General features: G+C 40.3%; 1 protein-coding gene across 3 annotated transcripts in view; it reads left to right on the forward strand.

The window, feature by feature from the left end:
- LOC122562231 (E3 ubiquitin-protein ligase rnf213-alpha-like) overlaps positions 1-26,704 on the forward strand; it is a 192,820-nt gene that overhangs the window by 122,436 nt on the left and 43,680 nt on the right. For all 3 annotated transcript variants that reach the window (XM_043714953.2, XM_088000700.1, XM_088000701.1), the window contains 8 exons: positions 1,232-1,352; positions 2,988-3,088; positions 15,232-15,414; positions 17,450-17,622; positions 20,664-20,763; positions 24,482-24,596; positions 25,390-25,588; positions 25,972-26,168. In XM_043714953.2, the coding sequence (XP_043570888.2) occupies positions 1,232-1,352; positions 2,988-3,088; positions 15,232-15,414; positions 17,450-17,622; positions 20,664-20,763; positions 24,482-24,596; positions 25,390-25,588; positions 25,972-26,168 (1,189 nt within the window). The remainder of the gene's footprint in view (positions 1-1,231; positions 1,353-2,987; positions 3,089-15,231; positions 15,415-17,449; positions 17,623-20,663; positions 20,764-24,481; positions 24,597-25,389; positions 25,589-25,971; positions 26,169-26,704) is intronic.

A 26,704-nucleotide genomic window follows, 5' to 3' on the forward strand; every position in this document is an offset into this window, starting at 1 on the left:
TTTAAATCTAGAATAGGGCAGGGGAATGGGACTGACTGGGTTGCTCTGAGCTGTCAAAGGCTTGATGGGATGAATGGCCTCTTTCTAAGCTGTTAATGATTTTATAAATATACATTGAAACAATTGTGAAGCATAGTCACATTACGTTGTAATCCAAAAGAGTAGCTTAGTCTGATTGAGGAATTTCAGAATTAAATTACATTTTAACAAAGTTCAACCTGTTGATAATATCACAATGTGAACAGAAAAATAAGCAAGGCTAGGAGCTGTACTGTATAGAGGTGGCAGCAAACTCCTAACATGAACTTGCAAATTTGTTCATATTGCAGCCATTATTAAAGCCTAAGCATCTAGATCAGTGAAAGTGAGAAACCTGGGAACCAAAAGGTAAATATTATGAAGGATGAAATTGCAGAAGGAGCTTCATTATGAAGCTGTCATCCCAGGACATTCTTGAGAAAGATTAAGTACATTTAAATTACAAACCTTTACAAGATAATATTAATTTGTAACAAGATGGTCATTTTACTTCCACCATTCACGTGACTGATAGCTATTTCAATGCCACGAAGAAGATGTAGATATCCAGAGCAGTGACTAACAATTATTTTGAAATGCAAGATTTAACATGTATCAATAATGTATATGCAATAATGTATATGCAAAAGGGCTCATTTTCAGATTAAAATGGCGAAGAGCTTTGAAGTATTGTTGACCAACAATGCCTGTTTAAACATGGGAAATATTTCCTAATCAGTCTGTTTAGAGATGTTATGATGCACTATTAGAGCAGATGGGACCTGAACCTGAGCTTCCTGGCCCAGAGTTAGGCCCAGACACTACCACTTTGCCACAAAAAACTATTAATTACCTTACCTGAGAAATTGAATTATTATAATAGCAAATTACTTTTTGTCAACAGAATGTGAACACTGGCTATCAATGCTACTATTATTTATCTAATCTGACATCAAGAGATTTGATTATGGTCTTTAACTGTTGATGAATATTCTTTTGAATTTGAAGAATCTGTGAAATAATGCTCTGGTAAAAAGCTATTTTGAAGTTCATTGACTTAAGAGAGCAAAGATAAGATTAATATAAATGATTAGCACCCTCTCGAAAAAATCAAGTTCTCAATTTCTTCACTGTAAACCTAATAAATACTTACTGCAATTAGAAGGAGAATCTCTTGCTTTTGCCTAGTCAAATTATAGTGCTTGTATTTCAGAATGGGATGGAGACAAATTTATTCTTTGTCACTCTTTGTGGAGCATGTGGTGCTTGGAGTAGAAGAAATTGACAAGAGATTGAAGAATGTGGTTGCAACATTTGCTGGTTGCCTTGGAAAGGTATCTCATTGTATTTTGTATCTCATGATGATAGGAATAATTTCATGTATGGTGGAAATAAATGCATCTGTAGTTTTTCTTCAATTAAACCATAAGACTGTATAACATGATTAAAGCTTTAACTTTATATTGAAAAGCTCGTGCCCTTAGATAATTTTTAGTACGTCAATTATTCAAACCAAAGGACCATAGTGTGAATGACCATGATCTTACATAGTCTGAGCATTAACTTGTTATTGTTCTTGTATTAAATATTTGAAAAGGGTAAAGATTTATAATAATGAAGGTAAGTTAGCAGGGTACATACCAGTTTATGGTTTTGAAATACAGCTTATACAGATCTATAGAAAAATGTCACCTTTATTTACATAAAAAGAAAGAACTGCGGATGCTGGAAATCAGAAAGAAACAGCTGGGAAAACTTAGCAGGCCTGGCAGCATCTGGAGAGAAGTCAGAATAAATGTTTCAGGTACAGTGACCCTTCTTCAGAACTGATGGTATCTAGGAAAAAGTTGTTTTTTATGCAGAAGATAGGGTAGAGGAGGGGCTAAGGAATAAACAATAGATGGAACTAGGTCCCAAAGAGAGAGAAGTAAAGTTGGACAGATGAAGGATTGGATAATAATCAGCCCAGGAGAATGGATAGCCACTAATGGCGATTATTAGTAGCTAACAATGTGTTATGTACTATAGTAGACCATGTGATAATACACCCAGGTGTGTGGAGGTGGGGATAGGGGTAAGGATATGGGAGAAGGTGCCTCAAGTCCTAAAATTGTACTCGAAGGCTGTAGAGTTCCCAAGCAGAAAATGAGATGATGTTCTTTGAGTTCAAAGGGGTGGTCATAGATATCCTCATGGGCCCCAGTTATGCCTGTCTTTTTGTGGGCTACATGGAACATTCCTTGTTCCAATTGTATTCCAGCCCCCACACTCTTTCTCTGGTATATCAAAGATACCAACAGTGCTGCTTCCCTCTTTTGTCCAGAATTGGAAATGTTTATTAATTTTGCTTCCAATTTCCACCCCACTGTTACCTCCCTTGCCTTCCTTGATATTTCTGTGGATAGGTGGCCACCAATATCCACTACAAGCCACAGACTCCCATGGTTACCTTGACTGTACATCCCCTCACCCTAATTCCTGTAAATACTTTATTCCATTCTTCCAGTTCCTCTAGATCAGCACCTTATTTTCTGCTTGAGAATGCTACAACCTTCTGGACTTAAAATCAAGTACAACAGTTTTCGTGCTTAAGGCACCTTCTCCCATGTCCTTACCCCTACCCCCACGCACCAGGCCTTGTTATCACATGGACTGCTATTTCACACAACAGATAGTCCCCATTAGCAGCTATTCATTCTTCTAGGCTCACTATTGTCCACTCCTTTGTCTGTCCAACCTCTCTATCTTTGGGCTGTATCTCCACTTATTGTTTACTCCTTAACTCCTCCCACCACCATATCTTCCCAGCTACCATCAGTTCTGAAGAAGAGTCACTGGACCCAAAATGTTAATTCTGATTTCTCTCCCCAGATGCCACCAGACTTGCTGAGCTTTTCCAGCAATTTCTGTTTTTGTTATCACCTTTATTTACAATCTGGATTTGAAGCCTATTTTTTACTCTTTTACAGTGTCTGCAAGGCAACTCTGACGTAAGGACTCAAGATCCCTTTCAGGCTGTGATTAAGGTTCTAAGGGATTGTAAGGAAAGTGCAGGACGGGTCTTCTCTAGGTATGAAGTGTATACATTACAGCTACAAGTGACTGTAGATTGGTGCCTTTCCTGTATTTGTTATTGGTAGTGGTTCCCTTCAAGGCCATGAATCATTGAAGTGATTCAATATGGCTGTTTCTATCTTGGAATGTCTCTTCACAATTTTGAAGATTTGTTGTAGTCTAATAGTCCTCACTTTAAATTAGAGAGAATACCAAGTCTATTAATTCATGTTAAAAACATATTATAAGCTCATGATACCAGATTTCATCTTTCAACCAAGCAATCATCTTTTGTTGTGTCAAGTTTTTATTATCTAACAAGTTAATACATTTGTGAGCTAAAACAAGTATTTGAAGAAAGGAAGTTCCAAATGTGGTCTCTAGCAGCAATCTCAGCATTTTGCTTTACAAATAAGATTTTCTTTGGTCTTATCAGCGATTTGCAGGAATATTAGAAAGAAATATGATATTTGTCTCTCTATTCCTTTGCACTCTTTTTTAGCAGTCCTAAATTGTGCAGCATTCCCAATCTGACCCAAGTTATGCTTCTGCTAGTTTTTTTTTAACTGACTTCCTTACTTTGGACATGGTCCACACCAATGTCAGAAACTAAAATGTCTGCCCTTATATTAAACTAAACATTAAAGCTGTTAGTTGGACTTTCCATTAGACATAGGAGTGGAAGTAAGGCTATTCGGCCCATCAAATCCACTCCGCCATTTAATCATGGCTGATGGGCATTTCATCTCCACTTACCCGCACTCTCCCCGTAGCCCTTTATCCCTTGCGAGATCAAGAATTTATAAATCTCTGCCTTGAAGACATTTAACGTCCCAGCCTCCACTGCGCTCCGTGGCAATGAATTCCAAAGGCCCACCACTCTCTGGCTGAAGAAATGTCTCCTCATTTCTGTTCTAAATTGACCCCCTCTAATTCTAAGGCCGTGTCCACGGGTCTTTGTCTTCCCACCTAAGGGAAACAACTTCCCAGCGTCCACCCTTTCTAAGCCATGCATTATCTTGTAAGTTTCTATTAGATCTCCCCTCAACCTTCTAAACTCCCATGAATACACTCCCAAGATCTTCAGCCGTTCATTGTATGTTTGGCCTACCATTCCAGGGGTCATCCGTGTGAATCTCCGGTCCAATGCCAGTATGTCCTTCCTGAGGTGTAGGGCCCAAAATTGGACATAGTATTCTAAATGGGGCCTAACTAGAGCTTTATAAAGACTGAGAAGCACATCGCTGCTTTTATGTTCCAACCCTCTTGAGATAAATGACAACGTTACATTTGTTTTCTTAATCATCGACTCAACCTCCAAATTAACCTTTAGAGAATTCTGGACTAGCACTCCCAGATCCCTTTGTACTTTGGCTTTATGAATTTTCTCACCATTTAGAAAATAGTCCATGCCTGTATTCTTATTTTCCAAAGTGCAAGACCTCACATTTGCTCACATTGAATTTCATCACCCATTTCCTGGACCTCTCTCCTAAACTGTCTAAATCTTTCTGCTGCCTCCCCACCTTCTCAGTACTACTTCCTGTCCACCTAACTTCATATCATCGGCAAACTTCGCCAGAATGCCCCCAATCCCTTCATCCAGATCATTAAAATATAAAGTGAACAGCTGTGGCCCCAACACTGAATCCTGCAGGACACCACTTGTCACCGGCTGCCATTCCGAGAAAGAACCTTCTTTCCCAAATCTCTGCCTTCTGACAGACAGTCAATCCTCAATCCATGCCAATAGCTCACCTCGTACACCATGGGCCCTCAACCTACTCAGCAGCCTCCCATGAGGCACCTTATTGTGAGAAACAAAAGCTCACTCACTTTAATAATTTCAGTCCGAGACCAAAAATCTGAAACAGTGTCGTTTATTTGTACACTTGCAAGTGGGTGCCATGTCTAATGCCAGGTAAGGAAATGACAAATGCACACCAAATCCAACAAACTCTCAAAATTTATACAGTTTGAATCCCCATATTTTTTCCTTATTCCATTGTTTGCCCCCATCCTCCGCTTACGTAATTCATTTCCTTAAGACTGATCCCACAAATTCTGTTTATCCGGCCTTGTCCGTGACAAATGCCTTTCTCTGGCCCCCCCCATAAGGTTGTTTGACGTCATCCCATCCTTTGCTTACCATTATCTACTCCCTCCATCTGTGCTGCCCCTCACAGCATCTTATCACTAAGCCCTTTTAATTGGGGTTTGTTCCTGTGTCTCTGTACAAGTGGGAAACAGATGTTTATAAAGGCCTCTTTTCACAGCATTTTATCTAGTGCCTGTATTTCTACCATTGTTCTGTAATCACGTCTCATGCTAAGTCCTTCCTCTATGTGGTTCCCATTTTTGCTAACTCAGCTCCTAGCTGAGAAAACAATCACAGACTAATGTGAATTCATTTACTCTGTATCAGAACTTATAATTTGCAGAAATAACATTAATTCACCTATATCCCACAATTTCCCCTTTTTCTTTTCATTACCATTTGTTATCTTCTGCATTTTTGTCTCTTTTTTTTTTAAACATCATTCCCAAAATTCGCAAGCATCATTTCAGAGATTTCATCCATCTTGGTTTCACTCATCTCCTCATTATTTAGCCAATAAAGTTCCTCTGTCTGATTCCCTCTTCGGGGCATCTGTTTCATCAAGGCTGTTTCAATCAGTCTTTGGGTGAGCCCTCGTATACAGGGTATGACACAACAGCCAATGGCCACCAATACCCCGACTACTACTATCAGGGAAGTAAGGATAGAAACCACCACCCCCTTCCATTTTCCAAACCAGGATTCAAGCCATCCCATGAGAGATGTGTCTACTCCTGAATTCTCAGCCAGTTTCTCTGCTAAAGTAGTCAATCCCCGTAAGGCCCGAGTAATTGAACCATCAGGCGCAGTATTATTAGGAATAAAGGTACAACAGCCTCCTCCTAACATCACACACACACCCCCTTTTCCTGCTAAAATCATATCAAGGGCTATTCTGTTTTCCCATGCCATCCTACTTGTCGCATCAAGCTGTTCTGATATTCCTTTAACCACCTCTCTTGTATAATTTATAAATCACTGTTGATTATAAAAAATGTAATTTATCCAATCTACATTTTTATTAATTGTTACCCACCAAAAGAGAGCTGACTCAAAGCCTGCTGCAATCTGGTTACGAGCTTTGAATTCATCAGGTACTCCCCTAGGGACTCCTACCGAATCAAGATAAATCCTGTCATCAAAAGAAGTATCTAACAGTAATCTCTTACCCCTTCCCGTTTTCCCTACGATCTTTTCCTTCTCAAATGCCAAGGTAAATGAAATTGCCAATTGTACAATTGCACATATCCCTCTCCAATCCGGAGGTAGGGTGGGTCTCAATATTTTGCCTCCACAGTACCACCACAGATCCGCTCGGGGAACCTTTAGTGCTGAGTAGTTCCCACCCTCTCCGTTTCGGTAACATTCTTAATCTCTGTACATAATTTCAGCTCCCCCAAATCTCTCGACCGACTTGTACCTTGCCTGCGCACACACGACGTGTGATTTCCAACTGCGGCGGAAAATGTGGGGGGAACTTTTACATCTTTCTTCTCCAAGGGAGGGAACATAAGAGATAGGGAGGTACAATTCCTATCATTCCATGCAGTCTCATCCTGGTACAGGGCTATCATACATTTCATGCCCTTCCTGTCTTGCTTCCACCCGAGCGGAAAGGGAACCACCTGGGCCACTGGCCTACCGGAGGCACATGCACAGCAATTGCTTTTGTTCAGACCTTTTTACAGTATACTTTACCCATTCAACCCAGGCATTTGCATCCCCGTACCCAGTTTCTATCTCGATGGTCTGTTTCAAGTCTTTTACCTCTATAATTTTTACTACTTTAGGATCATCGGGAGGGGTGAAATGTTGTATCTCATTATCCAGTAATTCTACCCGTTTTCCCTGTCCTACGCTAATTCGAAAACAACAGCCCACGAACTCCTTCACATTTGTTTTCATTTCAATCCCAAACGTTTCATTTAATTGTATCTCATAAGTGCCGCCGCCCCCCCCCCCCCCCCCCCCCCCCCCCCAGAATTGCTTCGTGCCATGTGGTTTTCCTTATCGTTAAGTATTTTGGGTTACACTTCTTATCGAGACAATCGCGAGCTGGTCGGAAGGGGGCTCGGTGTACTGTGACGAGACTATTATACCAGTTACCATCCCCGAGGCCATCCCCATAAGACTTAAGATGTATCTCTGAGCTGCGGTATTGTCTCTGATTAGCTACATTCCCACAATTTACTAAGCTGCATGCATCAGTGTCTATTACTTGTGGATTATCAGACTCGGGAACCGTTAATAATACATATGAAAATGATATTTGACAAAATCCCAATACCAAGAGGGCTAGCATCATAACTCTAAGCATTCCCAGTATTCTAATCATCATGCTGAAGCACAAAAAGGCGTAATATACATTCTTACTGAAATAATCCCGCCTCGCGCCACCACTGTATAGTCAGTTACTCAAAGTCTCTTTAGTCTGAGTTTTAGCGGGTCTTGCGTTGATTCGGCTGTCCAGACTTCTTCCTCAACTGGAGGGTCCACGGGCCCTTTGATCCGAGTGTAATGAGTCCAGCCTTTTTCCGCCGTCCTTATTGCCGTTTCGGTAGTCAAAAGAGCCTGGTACGGCCCTTCCCAGTCCGGTGGCAATTTAGTCTCTGTCCATGATTTTACTAAGACCCAATCTCCTGGCCGGATGGGGTGAACAGCGAATTCAAGGGGCGGAGTCTGTGCCAATAGACCCTGTTTTCTGAGGAAAGATAAAGAGGAGGACAAGCCCAGTATATACTTCTTTAAAAACAAATCTTTAGTTTTGGGAATTGGCAATTCTCCATTCGTTCCCAGATAAGGTAATCCAAATAAGATTTCATAGGGGGATAGTCCCAAATCTTTCCTCTGCCAAGGGACAAGCCCAAAAGGCATCCTTTAAATCTATCACACTAAGCCATCTGTGGTCATGAGGGATCTTACTTAATAACGTGTAGGGGTTTGGCACCACTGGGTGCCTGATCTGTACTATTCGATTCAATGTTCTCAAATCCTGCACCAATCGATAAGTTCCATCAGATTTCCGCACTGGTAGAATTGGGGTATTATAAGGAGACATACATGGCTCCAACAGTCCATCTCTAATCAGTCCCTCAATTACTGGCTGCAGTCCTCGTTTACCTTCTATGGAAATAGGGTATTGTCGTTCACAGACAACGTCCCCTTTCCGTTTTAAATTTATTAAAAGGGGAGGGATCTGTAGTTTTCTACGATTCCCTTTTCTAGCCCATACAATAGGGTCTATCTGTCTCTCCGCATCCTCTGTCAACATTGCCAGTTGTACAACTAATTCCTTTTCCTGAATTCCAATCTCCAGTCGTAAAAGGATAATTAAGTCTCTCCCCAGTAAGTTACTTCCTATATCAGGATATACAGCAGTTCCCCTGTGACCCTATCCTTAGGACCTTCTATCATCATAGGTTCAAATACCGGAACAGTAAATCCTTCCCCTTTTACCCCCGAAACAGTAATTGATCGTGTTGACATTTCTACCTACTTTGTTTTAAAATTCAGCGATGACCGTGCTGCCCCTGTATCTACTAGGAAGACTGCCTCTTCCCTACAGGGTCCCACCTTCAAGTTCATCAAGGGTTCCTGGTGGGCCCCCGAGGGCAGGAACCCCTGACACCCCTATTCTTCATCAAAATTCATAAGCGGAATTGCCCTTTCTTCCCTTTGTAGATCAGGAAACTCCCGCTTAAAATGCCCTATCTTTCCGCAATAATAGCATCCTGCCTGTGGAGACTTCCATCTCTGCCCCTGTCGCCCAAACCCTCTATCAAATGCTCCCCCTTGTCCTCTCCCTCTCCCTCTTCCTCTCTGTCCTACATGCTGCTACCTGCTGCTCCGGTTGCTCACTATTGGTTCCATTCTCCTCTTAACTACCTCATCAACCGTAGCTACCATCATTTTCGCCTTCTGTTTTTGTCTCTCATCCTCCCTCTTTACAAACACTTTCTGTGCCTCTCTCAACAATTCATCTAATGGTTTTTCACTCCACCCTTCTATCTTCTGTATCTTTCTCTGTATGTCTGGCCATGCTTTTGTCACAAAATGTACTTTCAAAAGACCCTGTGCCACTGGGTCCTCAGGGTTCATTCCAGAATATTTCCGCATTGAGTCCCTTAATCTTTGCAAGCAAGCTGAGGGAGTCTCATCTTTCTTCTGTCTAACTTCAAAGGCTTTAGTCAAATTCTGTGACTTTGGAACTGCCTCTCTTATTCCTTTTAGAATCAGGTCTTTCAATTCCCTCATTTCTTCTCTATGCTCCGGGTTTTGGTTTTCCCACTGGGGCTCTTTGAGGGGAAACTTCACCTCTCCCTGTCCAGCTCCCCATCTCCAATCGGGTGTTCCCTGTCCCATATTTTAATAGCAGCTCCCCTTTCCTCCCCAGTAAATAGTATATTCAAAATAGACATTAACTCAGCCCAGGTATACAGACTGGGCCCCAGAAATTGATCAATGTGTTCAGACAACCCCACCAGATCCTCAACCAGGATCTTCATTTTCTTTTTAAATGTTCTGACCTCCCCACTAGTGAGGGGGGCACTTACAAACCCAATCTCTTTGTCCCCTATTGGTACCTCCCGAAGGGGATAAGTCGTTACGTTCTTCCCTTTTTTCTTTCTTTAAAGAAATATTGCAATATTTCTAGCTCCCCATAACTTCAAACACCAATTCATCAATTCATGCTTGACTAACCTTTAAAGTCTGTTTCTAACTTATAAATATATTTATATATTTACGTTCATTTCTTCAGTATTTAATAGTTAAAATGCAAAATGCATACAGTTCCCAATTTTGCAATTCACTGTAATTACCCAGTTTTAGTCCTTTAATTTAAATCCAAAATTAGTTTTCTTAAATAGTCCTGACCAATCATTGCTCAATTACAATACTATAGGTCGTAAAATAATCAGAGCTGCCTTAAAAGAATTTGTCTACTCAAGTTTTAAAAAAAACTTCTAATGCATGAACAATGGCTGAATCCAAGGTCACAGATATTAACCATAGAATTTTGCTTTTACTACAATCTAATGTTGAATTGAAACTTCAACTGAACTCCATAAATCGCTTTTATGTAAAAATAAAAGAGATTAGTTAGAAACTGATAGTAAGGCAGTCATGATCTGTAAAAAGTTCAGGAGTTATCATTCCTTTTTTTTTTCATAATCTCGATAGAATCCTTAACCTTAAAAGAAATCATGTTAAGTTTCCATAATAAAAATCAGATTCAAAACAGTCCTGGAACTCAAGCTCCAGGGAATAAAACACAAACATTCAATCACCAACAAACAAATGTTCACTCAAACCAAATCACAAAGGGTTAAACTTCCTACCAGCTGTACAGCTCTTTTCATTCTCTCTCTCTCTCTCTCTCTCTCTCTCGCACATTGACACATAAATTCAGATATTTACAAACCCAGTCTTCGTCCGATCTGTACTTTGGCCAGAAGACAGCGGGATGAAGAATGGATTCCTTAGTCCATACAAAGCAACAATATTTAATCATCTTTCTCCCTTGTACAAGTATTATTTTGCCAATTCCACAACATCCTGCCCAAAGGACTTTCCGGAGGTATGTTGTAAGGGACCCCGCCTCCATTTCCATTGCCTTTTCCTTACTTTGTTTTCCCGGAGGCTTTTTCCTCACCCACAGCACAATCCATATTGAGTTCCTTCGTTAGTCCGTTATTAACTACTAAAACTCAATCCCGGCCACCAAGGCAATACTTAAAAGTCAATTTTCTTACCCTGGTCTGTGCACAGAGTTGCCTGGTCCCTTTTTTCCATATTGTCTATCAACCTCCTATCACTGTCTGATTCAGATGTCTCTCTTGTAGGATTCACAGCAGTCACCCAAGGGAGCAGACCAAACCGGGACACGAGACCGCTCCTCAATGGGGAACGGGACGCGTCTTCCCAGTGTCCAAGGCCAGCCACTCCCCCTGGTGATGGAAGAAAATCCCGGACAGTCCCCAATTGTGAGAAACAAAAGCTCACTCACTTTAATAATTTCAGTCCGAGACCAAAAATCTGAAACAGTGTCGTTTATTTGTACACTTGCAAGTGGGTGCCATGTCTAATGCCAGGTAAGGCAATGACAAATGCACACCAAATCCAACAAACTCTCGAAATTTATACAGTTTGAATCCCCATATTTTTTCCTTATTCCATTGTTTGCCCCCATCCTCCGCTTACGTCATTCATTTCCTTAAGACTGATCCCACAACTTCTGTTTATCCGGCCTTGTCCATGACAAATGCCTTTCTCTGCCCCCCCCATAAGGTTGTTTGACGTCATCCCATCCTTTGCTTACCATTATCTACTCCCTCCATCTGCGCTGCCCCTCACAGCATCTTATCACTAAGCCCTTTTAATTGGGGTTTGTTCCTGTGTCTCTGTACAAGTGGGAAACAGAAGTTTATAAAGGCCTCTTTTCACAGCATTTTATCTAGTGCCTGTATTTCTACCATTGTTCTGTAATCACGTCTCATGCTAAGTCCTTCCTCTATGTGGTTCCCATTTTTGCTAACTCAGCTCCTAGCTGAGAAAACAATCACAGACTAATGTGAATTCATTTACTCTGTATCAGAACTTATAATTTGCAGAAATAACATTAATTCACCTATATCCCACATTATCAAAGGCCTTTTTGAAGTCTAGATAGATAACATCCAATAGGTTTCCCTGGTCAAACCTACTTGTTACCTCTTCAAAGAATTCTAACAGGTTTGTCAGGCACGACCTCCCCTTACTAAATCCATGCTGACTTGTTCCAATCCAACCCTGCACTTCCAAAAATTTAGAAATCTCATCTTTAATGATGGATTCTATAATTTTACCAACAACCAATGTTAGGCTAATTGGCCTATAATTTTCCATCTTTTGTCTTGATCCTTAATTCTCCAATCATCTCAGATTTTCCCTGACTCCAGTGACTTTTGAAGGATCACAACCAATGCCTCCACTATTTCCTCAGGCGCCTCCCTCAGAACTCTAGGATGTAGCCCATCGGGGCCAGGAGATTTATCAATTTTTAGACCTTTTAGCTTTTCTAGCATTTTCTCTTTTGTAATGGCTACCATATTCTAACAGGTTTGTCAGGCATGACCTCCCCTTACTAAATCCACGCTGACTTGTTCTAATCCAACTCTGCATTTCCAAGAATTTAGAAATCTCATCATTTTAGAATTTTGCCTCTAACCAAGGTTAGGCTAATTGGCCTATAATTTTCCATCTTTTGTCTTAATCAATTTTTAGACCTTTTAGCTTTTCTAGCATTTTATCTTTTGTAGTGGCTACCATATTCAACTCTGTCCCCAACTCTCCTTACTTGCTGGGATATTACTCATGTCTTCCACTGTGAAGACTGATGCAGAGTACTTAGGAAATTCTTCAGCTATTTCCTTATCTCACATCACTAACCTTCCAGCATCAATTTGGAGTGACCCAATGTCTACTTTTGCCTCTCATTTGTTTCTTATGTATTGAAATAAACTTTTACTTTCATTTTTAATATTACTGGCTAGCCTACCTTCATATTTGCTCCTCTTCTTCCTTATTGCTGTCTTTGTTATCCTCTTCGATTTTGTAGCCTTCCCAATCTTCTGATTTCCCAGTATTCTTGGCCACGTTATAGATTGTCTCTTTCTTTGATACATTTCCTGACTTCCTTCATCAGCTGCTTATCTTTCCATTTAACACTATACTCCTTGTCGCTTTCGCTACCCTCCCCACCCCACCCCCCGCTGACTCAGAAGTTTAAAGTCCTACTGATCATCCTATTTATCCTTTTCGTAGAACACTGGTTGAAGACTGTCCCAACGATACACATAACTCTGGTTCCAAAACTGATGCCAATGCCCCATGAAATGGAATCCCTCTTTCCCATATCAATCCCTTAGCCACGTGTTTACTTCCCTAACTTTCTTATCCCTATGTCAATTGGCACATGTCTCGGGCAGTAATCTGGAGATTATGACCCTTGAGGGCCTGTACTTCAATTTCCTTCTTAGTCCTTGATAATCCTTAAATAGGTCCTCGACCATAGCCTTGCCTATGTTGTTAGTTCCAATGTGGACCATAACAACTGGATCCTGTCCCTTCTGCTCCGATATCCTTTCAAGCTGGTCGGCGATGTCCTGCATCCTGGCACTGGTCAGGCAACACACCATGCGGGACTCCCAATGTGGCTTGCATAGAATACTATCTGTCCCTCTAATTATAGAATCCCCTATAACAACCAATTGTCTTTTTGCTCCCCCCCCCTCTTGAATGGCCTTCTGCACCATGGTGCCATGGTCAGCTGGCTCATCCTGTCCATAGCCCTTTCCCTCATCTGTACAGAGAGCAAGAATCTCTTACCTGTTGGCAAGGTCAAGAGCTAAGGCTCCTGCACGCCTGAACTCAGAATCTCACTACCTGTCTCACAGTCATACCCTGTTGTCCCTGAGCACTTATTGAATTTGAATTACTTAATCTACCAGGTGTGACTGTCTCCTGAAACAGTGTCCAGGTAACTCTCCCCCTCCTGGATGTGCTGCAGAGTTTGGAGCTCAGATTCCAGCTCATCAATTCTGATCCAGAGTTTTTCCAGTAACCAACACTTGCTGTAGCTGTGGTCACTGCCGTTCACAATGGGATCAGCCAGCTCCCACATCATACAGCTACAGCACACCACCGGTCCAGCCATAACTACTTACTTAATTATCTTTTACAACTTATGTATTAAATAATTTCTCTTCCCAACTTCACTTGCCTTCCCAACAGCCCCTCTCCTCTGACCACAGTTGTGCCCAGCTCCCGCCGCTCTCTGCTGTAAAAATATCTTCTTCCTGATGTCTGTGCGGATCTGTGTTAGAGCCTTAGCTGATTTATAATTATGTTTATTTTATTCTTTTATTGATTTTGGTTTGGAAATTTGAACTAAAGATGACATTTGGACTGTGGGTACTAGCAAGTATTTAAAAAAATATTTAGCAAACAAGCTTTGTTTATTCATGAGGCCAGGCCTGGAAGTTAGTTGCAAGTTGGTTCCTAATCAAAACGTTCTGCAGACTTCGTCACCAGGGAGGAGCATTGGTTAGGCCACTGTTGGAATATTGCATGCAGTTCTGGTTTCCTTCCTATTGGAAGGATGTTGTGAAACCTGAAAGAGTTCAGAAAAAATTTACAAGGATGTTGCCAGGGTTGGAGGATTTGAGCTTTAGGGAGAGGCCAAACAGACTGGGGCTGTTTTCCCTGGAGTGTCAGAGGTTGAGGGGTGACCTTATAGAGCTTTACAAAATTATGAGTGGCATGGATAGGGTAAATAGGCAAAGTCTTTTCCCTGGAGTTGGGGAGTCCAGAACTAGAGGGCATAGATTTAGGGTGAGAGGGGAAAGATATAAAAGAGACTTACGGAGCAACTTTTTCACGCAGAGGGTGGTACATGTATGGAATGAGCTGCCAGAGGATGTGGTGGAGGCTGGTACCATTACATCATGTAAGAAGCATTTGGATAGGTATATGAATAGGAAGGGTTTGGAGGGATATGGGCCGGGTGGTGGCAGGTGGGACTAGATTGGGTTAGGATATCTGGTCGACATGGACGGGTTAGACTGAAGGGTCTGTTTTTGCATGCTCTACATCTCTATGACTCTAACCTGGCCAGTTTTGTTATTTTCTTTCATTTATCCCTTACCTGTGTATTTATGTGTTTACTGGTCTCTGTCTTTTGTGTGAATGGGGTTGAATACAAAGTTTTTGGTTTAAAGCCTAGACATGAACTAATTATTTTGTTTAACTTTACTCTGCTAAAGTTATTGTTTTGTTAATATATTGCTAATCGTTTAGTTTAAACTACAAATTAGTGTGTCAAATTGATTATTCACCAAATCTTGGACTGGTTATTGAAAAGACTGGTTAGGAACTATGGTCAATTTTGGGGTCTTTGAAGATGTTAATTTTACTGTGTTGCGAATATGGAGGTAGATAGGCTGATTTAGTTCATCTCTGTCTCTCTGTGCTGTAATATCTGCATTTAATTTTATTTTAGTGTTCTGTTTGTTTCATTACAGATATGGCCTGGAACCATGTCCAGTTTGCATAGGAGAGCTCACCAATCCCGTGTTGCTTCCATGCGATCATATTTATTGTCAAGACTGTTTAAAGCAATGGCTTGTTCCAGGGCAGATGTTGTGCCCTCTCTGTTTAACTGCTCTGAATGATGACTATGAAGTGAAGGTATCTAAAGAAATAAGGTATGTTTAAGAGTTTGGGAAAAAGTGTGATTGCATTATTGTTTGTCTTTTAGGAGAAGTTAAAACTGAAGAGTGGCAATCAAGATTCTAGCACTTTATTTTATTTCATGGGATGTGAGTAAGGGTGACAAACTGTGCTGGGATTTCCAGGGCTGTCCTGGAGTTTGTTCTACCTCTGTCCAGGTGGAATATGGGCCATTGGCTGCATGTGAGTCGAACAGGTTAGGTAGTTCTTTGGATTTGGTCTGGCTGTGATCCTCTGAGAATGAAACCCAGGGTCCAAGGTGTATTGGGTCTGGCATATCTGAAGAAGGTGTCCAGCAGCCCAAAGGGGGAGGGGAGGAGTCAAGGTAGGGGAAGCGGGGGGGGACCTGCAAAGGAAATGGGGTTTTGCTGGTCTTTAAAGCAGGTCCACTCATGGGTCTTGTCAATGTGCACAGACACTCTCCCAACCCTACAGCAAATACTCCTTTATTTCCACCCAGAAATTATCGCGTTGATCACTGCATCACTGGCAAGTCCAGCATTTCTTTCCTAATCCTAGTTGCACTTGAGAAGGTGCAAATAACATTTTTACTTATGTGGAATTTCATGATATTGTGATTGATTTTACAATTTTGCAGGTGCTTTTTTAGAGTGATAAACCCAAACCAGATCACACACCCATTGCATACCATGATTCAGACCATTTGACCAAGCAACAGCTTTTTTTAAAGTGGCCTTTTTTTATGCTGCAGTACTGTTGTTTTGTGAATCTTTGTACATCCTTAGTCTTCAATAGTGCAATTGAGGCTTAACATGGGTGGTATAGTGACTGTATTTAAATGAAGTATCAGCAATTTTTGGTTTTAAGTGTTTTTTTAAGTTAAAATTGAGTCAGTTGTTTGCATCAAATTTTTGATTTTTCCACCCTAGTAGTTGCACATATTTTTGTTTGTAAAACATACTTGTCATAGACTCAAGCTGCATCATTCATACTGACATTGTGATGATTCCCTATTGATTTACACTAACTTTAGCATTTGTAGTGCAAATTCACTTCTGCATCTTCACTTGCTCCAAATCACACTATGATTTGAATGCAATCTAAGGGAAAATTGAATTTTCTGGGCTCCTCATTTATAAGAATGGCTGGAGAAGAAATGATGAAATCACAAAATTGTCCTAGTGCAGTAGTACATATGCATCATGTTCCAAGTGAGCAGTTCACCTGATGCCATTCTCTAGCTAGCCTTTACCTCAGAATCCTGTTCTTGTTCTTGTTTTTCAGAGAATTTCAATTGGGCTTACCTCCACGCTCTCCAACAATGTATTTCAGATCTTAACCACTCAGAAGTGAACACTTTTTTTTCCTCATGTGACTTTCACTTCTTTTGTCAGTTACTTTAAATCCTACCTTCTCATTGACACTCCTTTCCTGAGTGGGAGCAGTTGCTCCCTATCTACTCTGTCCAGTCTCGTCATGACTTTAAATATGTCTATCGGATCTCCTCTCTAGTCTTTTTCTAAGGAAAACATTCCCAGGTTTTCCCTTCTGTCTTCATAATTGAAATTCATTCTCCCTGCTACCATTCTTGTGAATCTTTTCGCAGCCTTGCTGATACCTTTATGTCTTTCCTAAAGTATGGCGCCCAGATCTGGAATCCATACTCCAGCTGAGACCAGACTAGTTTAAGTAACATTTGCAAGTTCAACATGACTTCCTTGCTCTTGTTAATTACTTGTTAACTCTTGCAATTCTTGGGGAATTGTGCCTTTTATATTTAGAATGATTCTCCATGTTGTCAAACTGACACTTTACATTTCTCCTCATTGATATTATCTGCCAGCTGACAACAAATTGTCTGTGCCCTTTTGAGGATCTCCACTATGTTCATCACAGTTTACAATGCTTATAACTTTTGAATCATCTATAAACTTTGTATCCTGTACACCAGGGACTAGATCATTAAGAAAAACATTTTGTGTAGATGCTTGTATATTCAGCTGTATGTTCCCATCACTTTTTATTAATGTCTTCTCTTGTCTTTCACAGAGAAGCTGTTGAAAAAAATGCCATCTTTCGTAAGAGATGTGATGCATTTTTCATAGCTCTGGTTTCCATGGTCTGCTTCAAAGATAATTCACCGCCAACAAAAGAAGTTGTTACTGACCTTCTGTCACAATTGGTTACTGAAAAGGAGGTGTCTATCAAGATCATGGGCAAAGGTAATACTTTCTGTGAGAAGTCTTTATTTTCCATATTGTTTCTTGGTGAGTTGGAGATAAAGCATTTTTGGTACCCAGATTTTCTCCCCCTCAATCTACGTTTCCCTTCTGATGATATTGATTTATTTGGAGTTAGATTCTTCAGGTTTCTTTCAGTATCTCAATAGTGGTTTACTTGGTAGCACCCTCAGAATCATGGAGTTCCTACAGTGTGGAAGTGGTCGTTCAGCCCATCGAGTGCACACAGACCCTCCAAAGAGTATCCGACCCAAACCCACATACCTACTCTATTTCTGTAACCCTGCATTTTGCATGGCTAGTCCACCTAGCCTGCACATCCCCAGACAGTGTGGGCGTTTAGCATGGGCAATCCACCTAACTTGCACACCTTTGGACTTTTGAAGGAAGCTGTGGCACCCAGAAGAAACCCACGCAGACATGGAGAGTATGTACAAACTTCGAATACATTGTCAACTGAGAGTGAAATCAAACCCAGGTCCCTGGCATTGTGAGGCAGCTCTGTTAACCTGTAAACCACTGTGCCACCAAAGTTCTGGGTTCAAGTCCCATTCCAGTGCTTGAGCACAAAGGCTGACAGTCCTCTTCAGTACAGACTGATTGCTGTGGTGTTCAGGGTTTTTGATTGAGGTGTTAAGCTTGCCTACGTCCTCAGTTGATTATAAAAGATCCCATGGCACTATATCCAAGTGGCTGAAGGAGTTATTCCTGGTGCCCTGGCCAATATTTATCTCTCAATCAACATCTCTAAAACAGATGATCAAATGAATGTCTATTGGAATTTGTGCATATTACTATCGTGATTTTGCTCCAATAGTAAATGATGGCAATAAAGTGCTGAGATGTCTTGTCCAATAATCCCACCCTTACTAATGGATTTTCTTGTTTGACTGAAAACCATATCTACAAACAGTAGTATTATTAGGTGTATTAGTGGTAATTCTGGACAAATGATCCAGAAGCATGAAGAATGAGAGCATACATAGAACATAGAACATAGAAGAATACAGCGCAGTACAAGCCCTTCGGCCCTCGATGTTGCGCCGATCCAAGCCCACCTAACCTACACTAGCCCACTATCCTCCATATGCCTATCCAATGCCTGCTTAAATGCCCATAATGAGGGAGAGTCCACCATTGCTACTGGCAGGGCATTCCATGAACTCACGACTCGCTGAGTAAAGAACCTACCCCTAACATCTGTCCTATACCTACCCCCCCCTTAATTTAAAGCTATGCCCCCTTGTAATAGCTGACTCCATACGTGGAAAAAGATTCTCACTGTCGACCCTATCTAAACCCCTAATCATCTTGTACACCTCTATCAAGTCACCCCTAAACCTTCTTTTCTCCAATGAAAACAACCCCAAGTGCCTCAGCCTTTCCTCATACGATCTTTTTACCATCCCAGGCAACATCCTGGTAAACCTCCTCTGCACCCTTTCAAGTGCTCCACATTCTTCCTATAGTATGGCGACCAAAACTGCACACAATACTCCAGATGCGGCCGCACCAGAGTCTTATACAACTGCAACATGACCTCACGACTCCGGAACTCAATTCCTCTACCAATAAAAGCCAGTACGCCATATGCCTTCTTCACCGCACTATTTGGCTTTAGCACAGGGATCCAACAATCAGTCGTATCCTTTTCCCTCATGTTACCTTGGCTGAGTCTATGAATGAAACTGCAAATCTTCCTGCTCTATATGGTCCATACACATTAAACCTTCATGTCATTTCACACCCTTTCATATCATAATCATTGTGACTGCTCATTCATGATAACAGAAAGTTTGATGAAGAATATTGACTTATGTGAAGGATCCTATTTGCAATGTATTTGAACAGTTTGAGTAGAATTTCTACTCATTTTGAGAATATAGCACAAATCTGCCCTTAATTTAGTTCTAAATTTATATTTTCAGATCCAAAGATTTGATGGCTTGAGAATTTGAAGGTTACGATAGTAATAGGTGAATGTATGAAATTCAAGCAGCATGCATTGTTAAGTTAGTGTAGACAGCTTTCCTGTAGATTCATGTGCTTTACTTGATTTAGAAATACTGAAAACTGACAGTATGTATTGAAATGGAAATATTACCCAGTAGTGACTCAGAATTCACAAATAAGAGATCGTGGAGCAACAGATAACCAGGTAATGGCGTAATGACGTGAGTTGGGAAAACCCTTTGATAACGACTGTGATAAAGACAATGGTAACACCATCAGTTCATTTCAAAATAGTCATGAGAATGATTGTGTTGCAAATACAAAATATTAGTGCACAGAAAAACACTTGTTTTTTTTCCAATGAGAACTTTGTATTAAATTTGATATTTTGGGTAATGCTTTTCTTGACTGTGTGGGCGACACGGTGGCACAGTGGTTAGCACTGTTGCCTCACAGCGCCAGAGACCCGGGTTCAATTTCCGCCTCAGGCAACTGACTGTGTGGAATTTGCACATTCTCCCCATGTCTGCGTGGGTTTCCTCCTGGTGCTCCAGTTTCCTCCCACAGTCCAAAATGTGCAGGCTAGGTGAATTGGCCGTGCTAAATTGCCCATAGTGTTAGGCGAAGGGGTAAATGTAGGGGAATGGGTCTGGGTGGGTTGCGCTTCGGCGGGTCGGTGTGGACTTGTTGGGCCGAAGAGTCTGTTTCCACACTGTAAGTAATCTCAGTAAGTAATGTTGTCCTTTGGACAGCTTACTGCTCAAAGTCATTGTTTAAGAGATGCTGTCATATTGGCTGTAGAATCATTTTAATTGTACATTAGTTCCTCCTTGATAAAATAAAGCTGTCAGTTTACCTAGGCGGTTCGCTGGCCTGGTAGAAGCTGCTAAAACTTTCAATTCCAACCATAAGTCAACTCCCTGGGAAGCAAATGCTCTAATTACATAATATGTATGGGACCATCTTACCATCAGCATTATAAAGCATACATGTCTTGTTTCTGTCTCAAACATGTCACTGTTAACGTACTTTTCCTTTTACATCAGATTGTTGTTTTGTGTTTTCTTTAGATCGTCAGTATCATACCAGAACCCTTTCACCATTTGATGACTCAGTTGATCGAAATCCAGTTGTCCGTTCCATAGTACTTAAGCTGCTATTAAAGTACAGGTATTATCTAATGATAGGTTGAAGAGCTGTAGAATTTTTCTCTAGATGTTATCTATGTTGTGAATCCAGGGACAATTATGAAACAGGAGTAGTGTTGCACATTAATTGAGCTGTCTGTCATTATTCTCATCATGGTCCTTAATTCCAAATGGAGTTTATATGAAATGTGAACAGTGAAAAGGGATTTTAGGAAATTAGCTGCAGCCACATGCTTCCATGTACAGTCCTAACTGGGAATGTTAGTTTTTAATGGATGGGTTAAATATCTCAGCATACAATTCTCATGTTTTGATGTTACTGATACAAATCCAGACACTTAATTCTCTTGGTAGTCAGCGCCTGTTCAATGAATAGCAGGATTCAGCTATCAGTGTGTTTCAGCAGAGCTGGTACATGCATTATCTTTAGGGAAAGTCTCCCTCTTAACATAGAAGAGAGCAGGTGCACACTGCATACAAATTTGGTGTGCTGTGCAGAGTTAGCCCTGCTGTAGGAACGATGTTACTAAACTAGAAAGGGTGCAAAAAAGATTTAGAAGGATCTTACCGAGACTCAAAGGTTTGAGTTATAAGAGAGTCTGGATAGGCGGGGACCTTTTCTCCAGACCATAGGGAAGTCCAAAACTAGAGGGCATAGGTTTAAGGTGAGAGGGGAAAGATTTAAAAGGGACCTGAGGGGCAACTTTTTCACGTGCACAGTGGTATCTATATGGAACAAGCTGCCGGAGGAAGTGGTAGAGGTGGGTACAGTTACAACATTTAAAAGACATTTGGACAGGTACATGGACAGGAAAGGTTTAGAGGGATATGGGCCAAATACAGGAAATGAGACTAGTTCAATTTAGGAAACTTGGTTGGCAGGGGCAATTTGGGACAATGGCTTGTTTCTATGCTGTATAACTCTGACTGTAAAAGTAGAGTGGACAGATCAGAAAGTTTAGAATGTGGTGCTGGAAAAGCACAGCAAGTCAGGCAGCATCCAAGGAGCAGGAGAATCGACATTTCGGCCAAGAGCCCTTCATCAGGAATCTGGCTCTTGCCCAAAAACGTTGATTCTCCTGCTCTTTGGATGCTCCCTGACCTGCTGTGCTTTTCCATCACCACACTCTCAATCTGATCTCCAGTATCTGCAGTCCTCACTTTCTCTTAGTTGATCAGAGAGTCTGTACTGTTATTCTTCATCTCCTAATTGTTCTTTAGCAGTTAAATTTCTGTTCACAGTTGAATGAATATGTATGAAACTGCATGGCTTGTTTACTCCCCCAGATACAGATTTCCTAAAAGTTTGTCATTCCAGATTTCATTGGCATCCTGCAGGGTTGATTGTCAGTTTTAACTTGTCAACTTTTGAGAATTTTCATGCAAGTTTTATCAGATCTTATGAATTTATTTTAGTATTATTTCCAAGATTTGACCAGTTGCTTTGAAGGAGCTGAAGTGATCTCTTGGATAGTGAAACTTGGGGATTAGTAATAGTAGCTGAAAATGTGTTGCTGGAAAAGCACAGCAGGTCAGGCAGCATCCAAGGAACAGGAGAATCAACGTTTCGGGCATAAGCCCTTCTTCAGGAATAAGGAAGGGCTTATGCCCGAAACGTCGATTCTCCTGTTCCTTGGATGCTGCCTGACCTGCTGCGCTTTTCCAGCAACACATTTTCAGCTCTGATCTCCAGCATCTGCAGCCCTCACTTTCTCCTCGATTAGTAATAGTAGACAAGGAAATGGCGAAGACTTTATACATGTTCTTCACAGTCGAAGACATGAAAAGCATTTCAAAGATAGTAGAGAATCAAGATATAAAAAGGAGGGTGGAACTGAATCGATCATGATAACAAACGAAGTAGTATTGGGAAAGTAATGGGATCAAAGGTTGACCAGCCCCCTGGCCTGATGGCTGGCATCCCAGGATCTTAAAAGTGGTGGCACCAGAGATAGTGGATCCATTGGTTATGATCTTCCAAAATTGTGCCAATTCTGCAAAAGTCCTGATGAATTGAAAAATTGCAGGAAGAATGTTGATTTCAGAAAGGGTAGACGCAGAAAGCCGGAAGCCAGCTAACATCTGTTTTTGGGAAAATGAGAATGTAGGAGCAAGAAATTTTGAAACTCTCAATACAATGAGGCAGAGTCAGGTTTTGTGAAAGGGAAATCATGTTTGGCAGATCTGTTTGAGTTTTTTGAGAATGTAGTAAATAGGGAGGATAAAGGGTACTAAGGTATAGTGTATTTGGGTTTTGAAAAGGCATTTGTTAAAATAGCCTACCCGTATCTCCAGACTCGAAACAATGTTGACTCTTATATTTCCCTGAAATGGTTTAACAAGCCACTCAGCTCAAGGACAGTTAGGGATGGTCGACACCTGCTGTCCAGCCAGTGATAATCACATCCCATGAGACAGTCTCTTAAAAAAAGATATCTGTAAAATAAGAGTGTAAGGTGCTGGGGTGACATATTAATGTGGATATTAATTAGCAGGAAATAGTGTCAAGATAAATGGGTCACTTTTAGGTTAGCATACTGTAACTAAAGGAATGTCACAAGGGTCAATACTGGCATCTCAACTATCTGCATTCTATAGTAATTACTAAGATGTAGGGACTGATGTATTCAAGCCAAAATAAGAATATTTTTTAAAGAACATTGCTTTAGAACATTGCAGTTTAAATCTGGATTTCTTTGTACATGAATCATGAAATTTTAGAATGCAGGGGGAGGCGATGGCCAAGTGTTATTATCATTGGACTGTAATTTCAGAGGTGCAGGCAATGTTCTGGCAACCCTGGTTCGAATCCCGCCACAGTAGATGGTGGCATTTGGATTATAGAGTCATACAGTGCAGAAATAGACCCTTCAGTCCAACAGTCCATGCTGACAATCATTCCAAAACTAAAACTAGTCCTACCTGCCTGTAATTCAACAAATATCTGGAATTAAGAGTCCAATGATGACTGGCAGTGACACCTTCATCCCATGAATGAATTTTTTAAAAAAGTTACAGTAAATGATTAAGAAGGCAAATGGATTGTTGGTCTTTATTCAAAGAGAGGTAGAATATAAAAGTTGGGAAACCTTGCTACAATTATGCAGGATATTGGTTAGAGCACCACTGGAATACTGTGCATTGCTTTAGTCTCATCGCTTTAACGAGCAATATACTACATTGAAGGCAGTTCATTAGGCTGATTCCTGGGATTTAAGAGTTCTCTCATGTGGAAATATTTTCAAATATTCATTGGAGTTTCAGAGAATGAGAGGTGAGCTTATTGAAACATAAGATTCTGAGGCGGTTTGACAGAATTGATTCTAAGAGGGTATTTCCACTGATCGAGTAATCCAGATCCAGGAGATAAAGTGTAAAAATAAAAATGGAGATTAGAAAGAATTTCATGTTAATCTTTGTTCTGTTTGGAAACAAATTCAGTGGTGGCTGTGTTGTTGCAAATATTTGAGCCCTGAGTTGGACAGATTTTTGATCCAGTACTGAGTCAAGGATTATGGGAACAGGCAGGAAAATGGAGTTAAAGCTTCAATCAGATCAGCTATTATTTTATTGAATGGTGGAGCAGGCTTGCCTACATCTGTTTCTTGTGATCTTGTTTAAAAATGTCATTATTTTCAATCACATCCATTAGGGTAATGTTTAAAATTTTCCCCTGCATTTTACCAGTGTATTCTGCCTTTTTAATGACACAATAACTGAAGTAAATGTTCTCTTTCCAGTTTTGATGACATTAAGGATCACTTACAACAATATCTTTCTGCAGTTCAAAAATCAAAGATTCTCGATCAGAAAGATCGGACTGAATTCTATGCACTGTTTTTGAATTGTTTGGAGGTAAAGTTGTTTTCACTCATTGGTGTTAAAGATATAAGCATCTTAGATAATAAATCAGATTATTTATTGCTAAATATTCAAAAATACATTTCTAATTCTTCAGCTATAACAAATATAAGACTTTCAGTTTTATAATGATGCTATAATTGAAGGTTGATGATGTAACTCTGGATGTTTAGATTATTTGCTGATAAAGTAGGTCAGTAGCACTGTTGTCTTTGACTTAGAGAGTTGTGAATTCAAATTACAATCAAAGTTATAATTACATAATCTAGTGTGACATTTCAGCACAGACCTGGAGGTGCCATCTTTGAGTTGAGACATTAAACCAAGGTCCAGACACTGGGCCTTTATATCCACCCAAGGCCCTTGGGTGGACATAAAAAGATACAACAGCAATATTTTGATGAACAGAGAAGTGCACAGTCAATTGTTATTTCTCCATCAGTAAGTAAAATAAAACAGTGGTTTATTGTTAAAACCACTTGTGGAACCTTGCTGCATGCAATTCGTTGATTCTGTTTCCTGCATAACAACAGTAGCTACCTCTGATGTAATATGTTGCCTTTCAAGGATTTTGGAATGTTCTGATCTCACAAAAGATGGCCCTTAAAAACAAGTTTTTCTTCCATTCTTCTTCAGAAAGCATACAGTTAAATCATACATTCACTTGACCTCAATACTAATTGAAGAAATTGCATCACAGCAGGACAGCCCCATGACTGCAAGTCTCAGTCTAAACAATCCAGGATTTTAGAAACTATTATTAACTATCTTCTCCCACTTTCTTCAGGATTCTATATACGAAAAATCCCAGTTTTGCACAGTACAAAAGAAAGTTGCTTATCTGGTCCAGGAAGGGGATTTCCTTCAAAAGCTCTTCCCTTACAAGAGTTCACAGACTACAATAGAATCCTTACAGCTAATTGCCAGAATCCGACTTTGTTTTGATATGGCTTCTCAACTTCTGTGTGAATCATGTGACACATTTGGTAATGTTCGTTTTTGATTTAATTAATGTTTGTTTAGTATTTTCTCTGTTATCCTTTCATCTTTGTCCAACTGGATTGCACAACAAAATAACCAAATGAGACCAGGAAGTTTATTTGTTATCAGCAGAATAAGCAATGTCATAAAAGATTAATGTTAATTGTTTAGAAGAGTGGTGTGTTAGTCATGACAGACGCTTCTCATTGCCTTTATGGTAAATAATTTACTGATACTCATTGTCCAGACTTGTGTAAATATGACTGTTCAATACTGTATTTTTACTTCATTGGTGTATAACCTAGAATTGAAAATGATTTGCAAATGTAAATACTTTGTATATGCTGACTCATTTTATACATTTATGTTTGTTAATTCATAATTTCAGCGAAGGAGATCGGATATGTTGATGCAAAGAAGAAATTTCTGCACAGGTTAAAGGAAATGCTTCCTAAATGCAAAAATGATTGGTTCCGGATATACCTTGTGCGAAAGCTATGCAGTCTAGGTGGAATGGAGTTTGTTCAGCAGCTTTTAATGGATGATCAATTTGCATGGCTATTTCCAGAGCAAATTGTTCAACAGGTGCAAACCAGTAATCTTTTAATTTCTTGAGTCAATGATTATTTAGTCAAGATTGTATAATTGCTATCTTAGTTCATAATTCACAAAAATACAAATTCCCTGAAAGTTTAGTTGTCAGTACTAGTAATACTTATTGGGCAACATATTGCTAAGAAATTATATTAAAATTGTAGGTATCACTGATTTGTGTTCAGTAATATCCAAATGAATGATCAAAACTACAAATTATTTTCAGAGGGCCATAGAGAAGATAATGTTGAATAAATTCTCTGAGAGTCTAGAATATTTTTAAAAAGGAGTATTAGACCATAACGCATCAATTCAAAACTCTTTCACCTGGCAGTCTCTCCATGAATCCGATTACACTCCTAACATTGGCAGAATTCCTGTGGAGACAGCAAGTGATTCTTAAGTAGCCACTGCATTGAGTACATGTCCATCTTCCTTCCCACCTATCCGCTCCTCGCTCCTCTCCAACCTACCACCTCCATCTATCTATTGCATTCTCAGCTACCTTCCCCCAGACCCACCCGCTC

The sequence above is a fragment of the Chiloscyllium plagiosum genome, unplaced genomic scaffold, assembly GCF_037043375.1.
Source record: "Chiloscyllium plagiosum isolate Xiang-an unplaced genomic scaffold, Cpla_swu_hap1 HiC_scaffold_25, whole genome shotgun sequence".
Classification (NCBI taxonomy): domain Eukaryota; kingdom Metazoa; phylum Chordata; class Chondrichthyes; order Orectolobiformes; family Hemiscylliidae; genus Chiloscyllium; species Chiloscyllium plagiosum.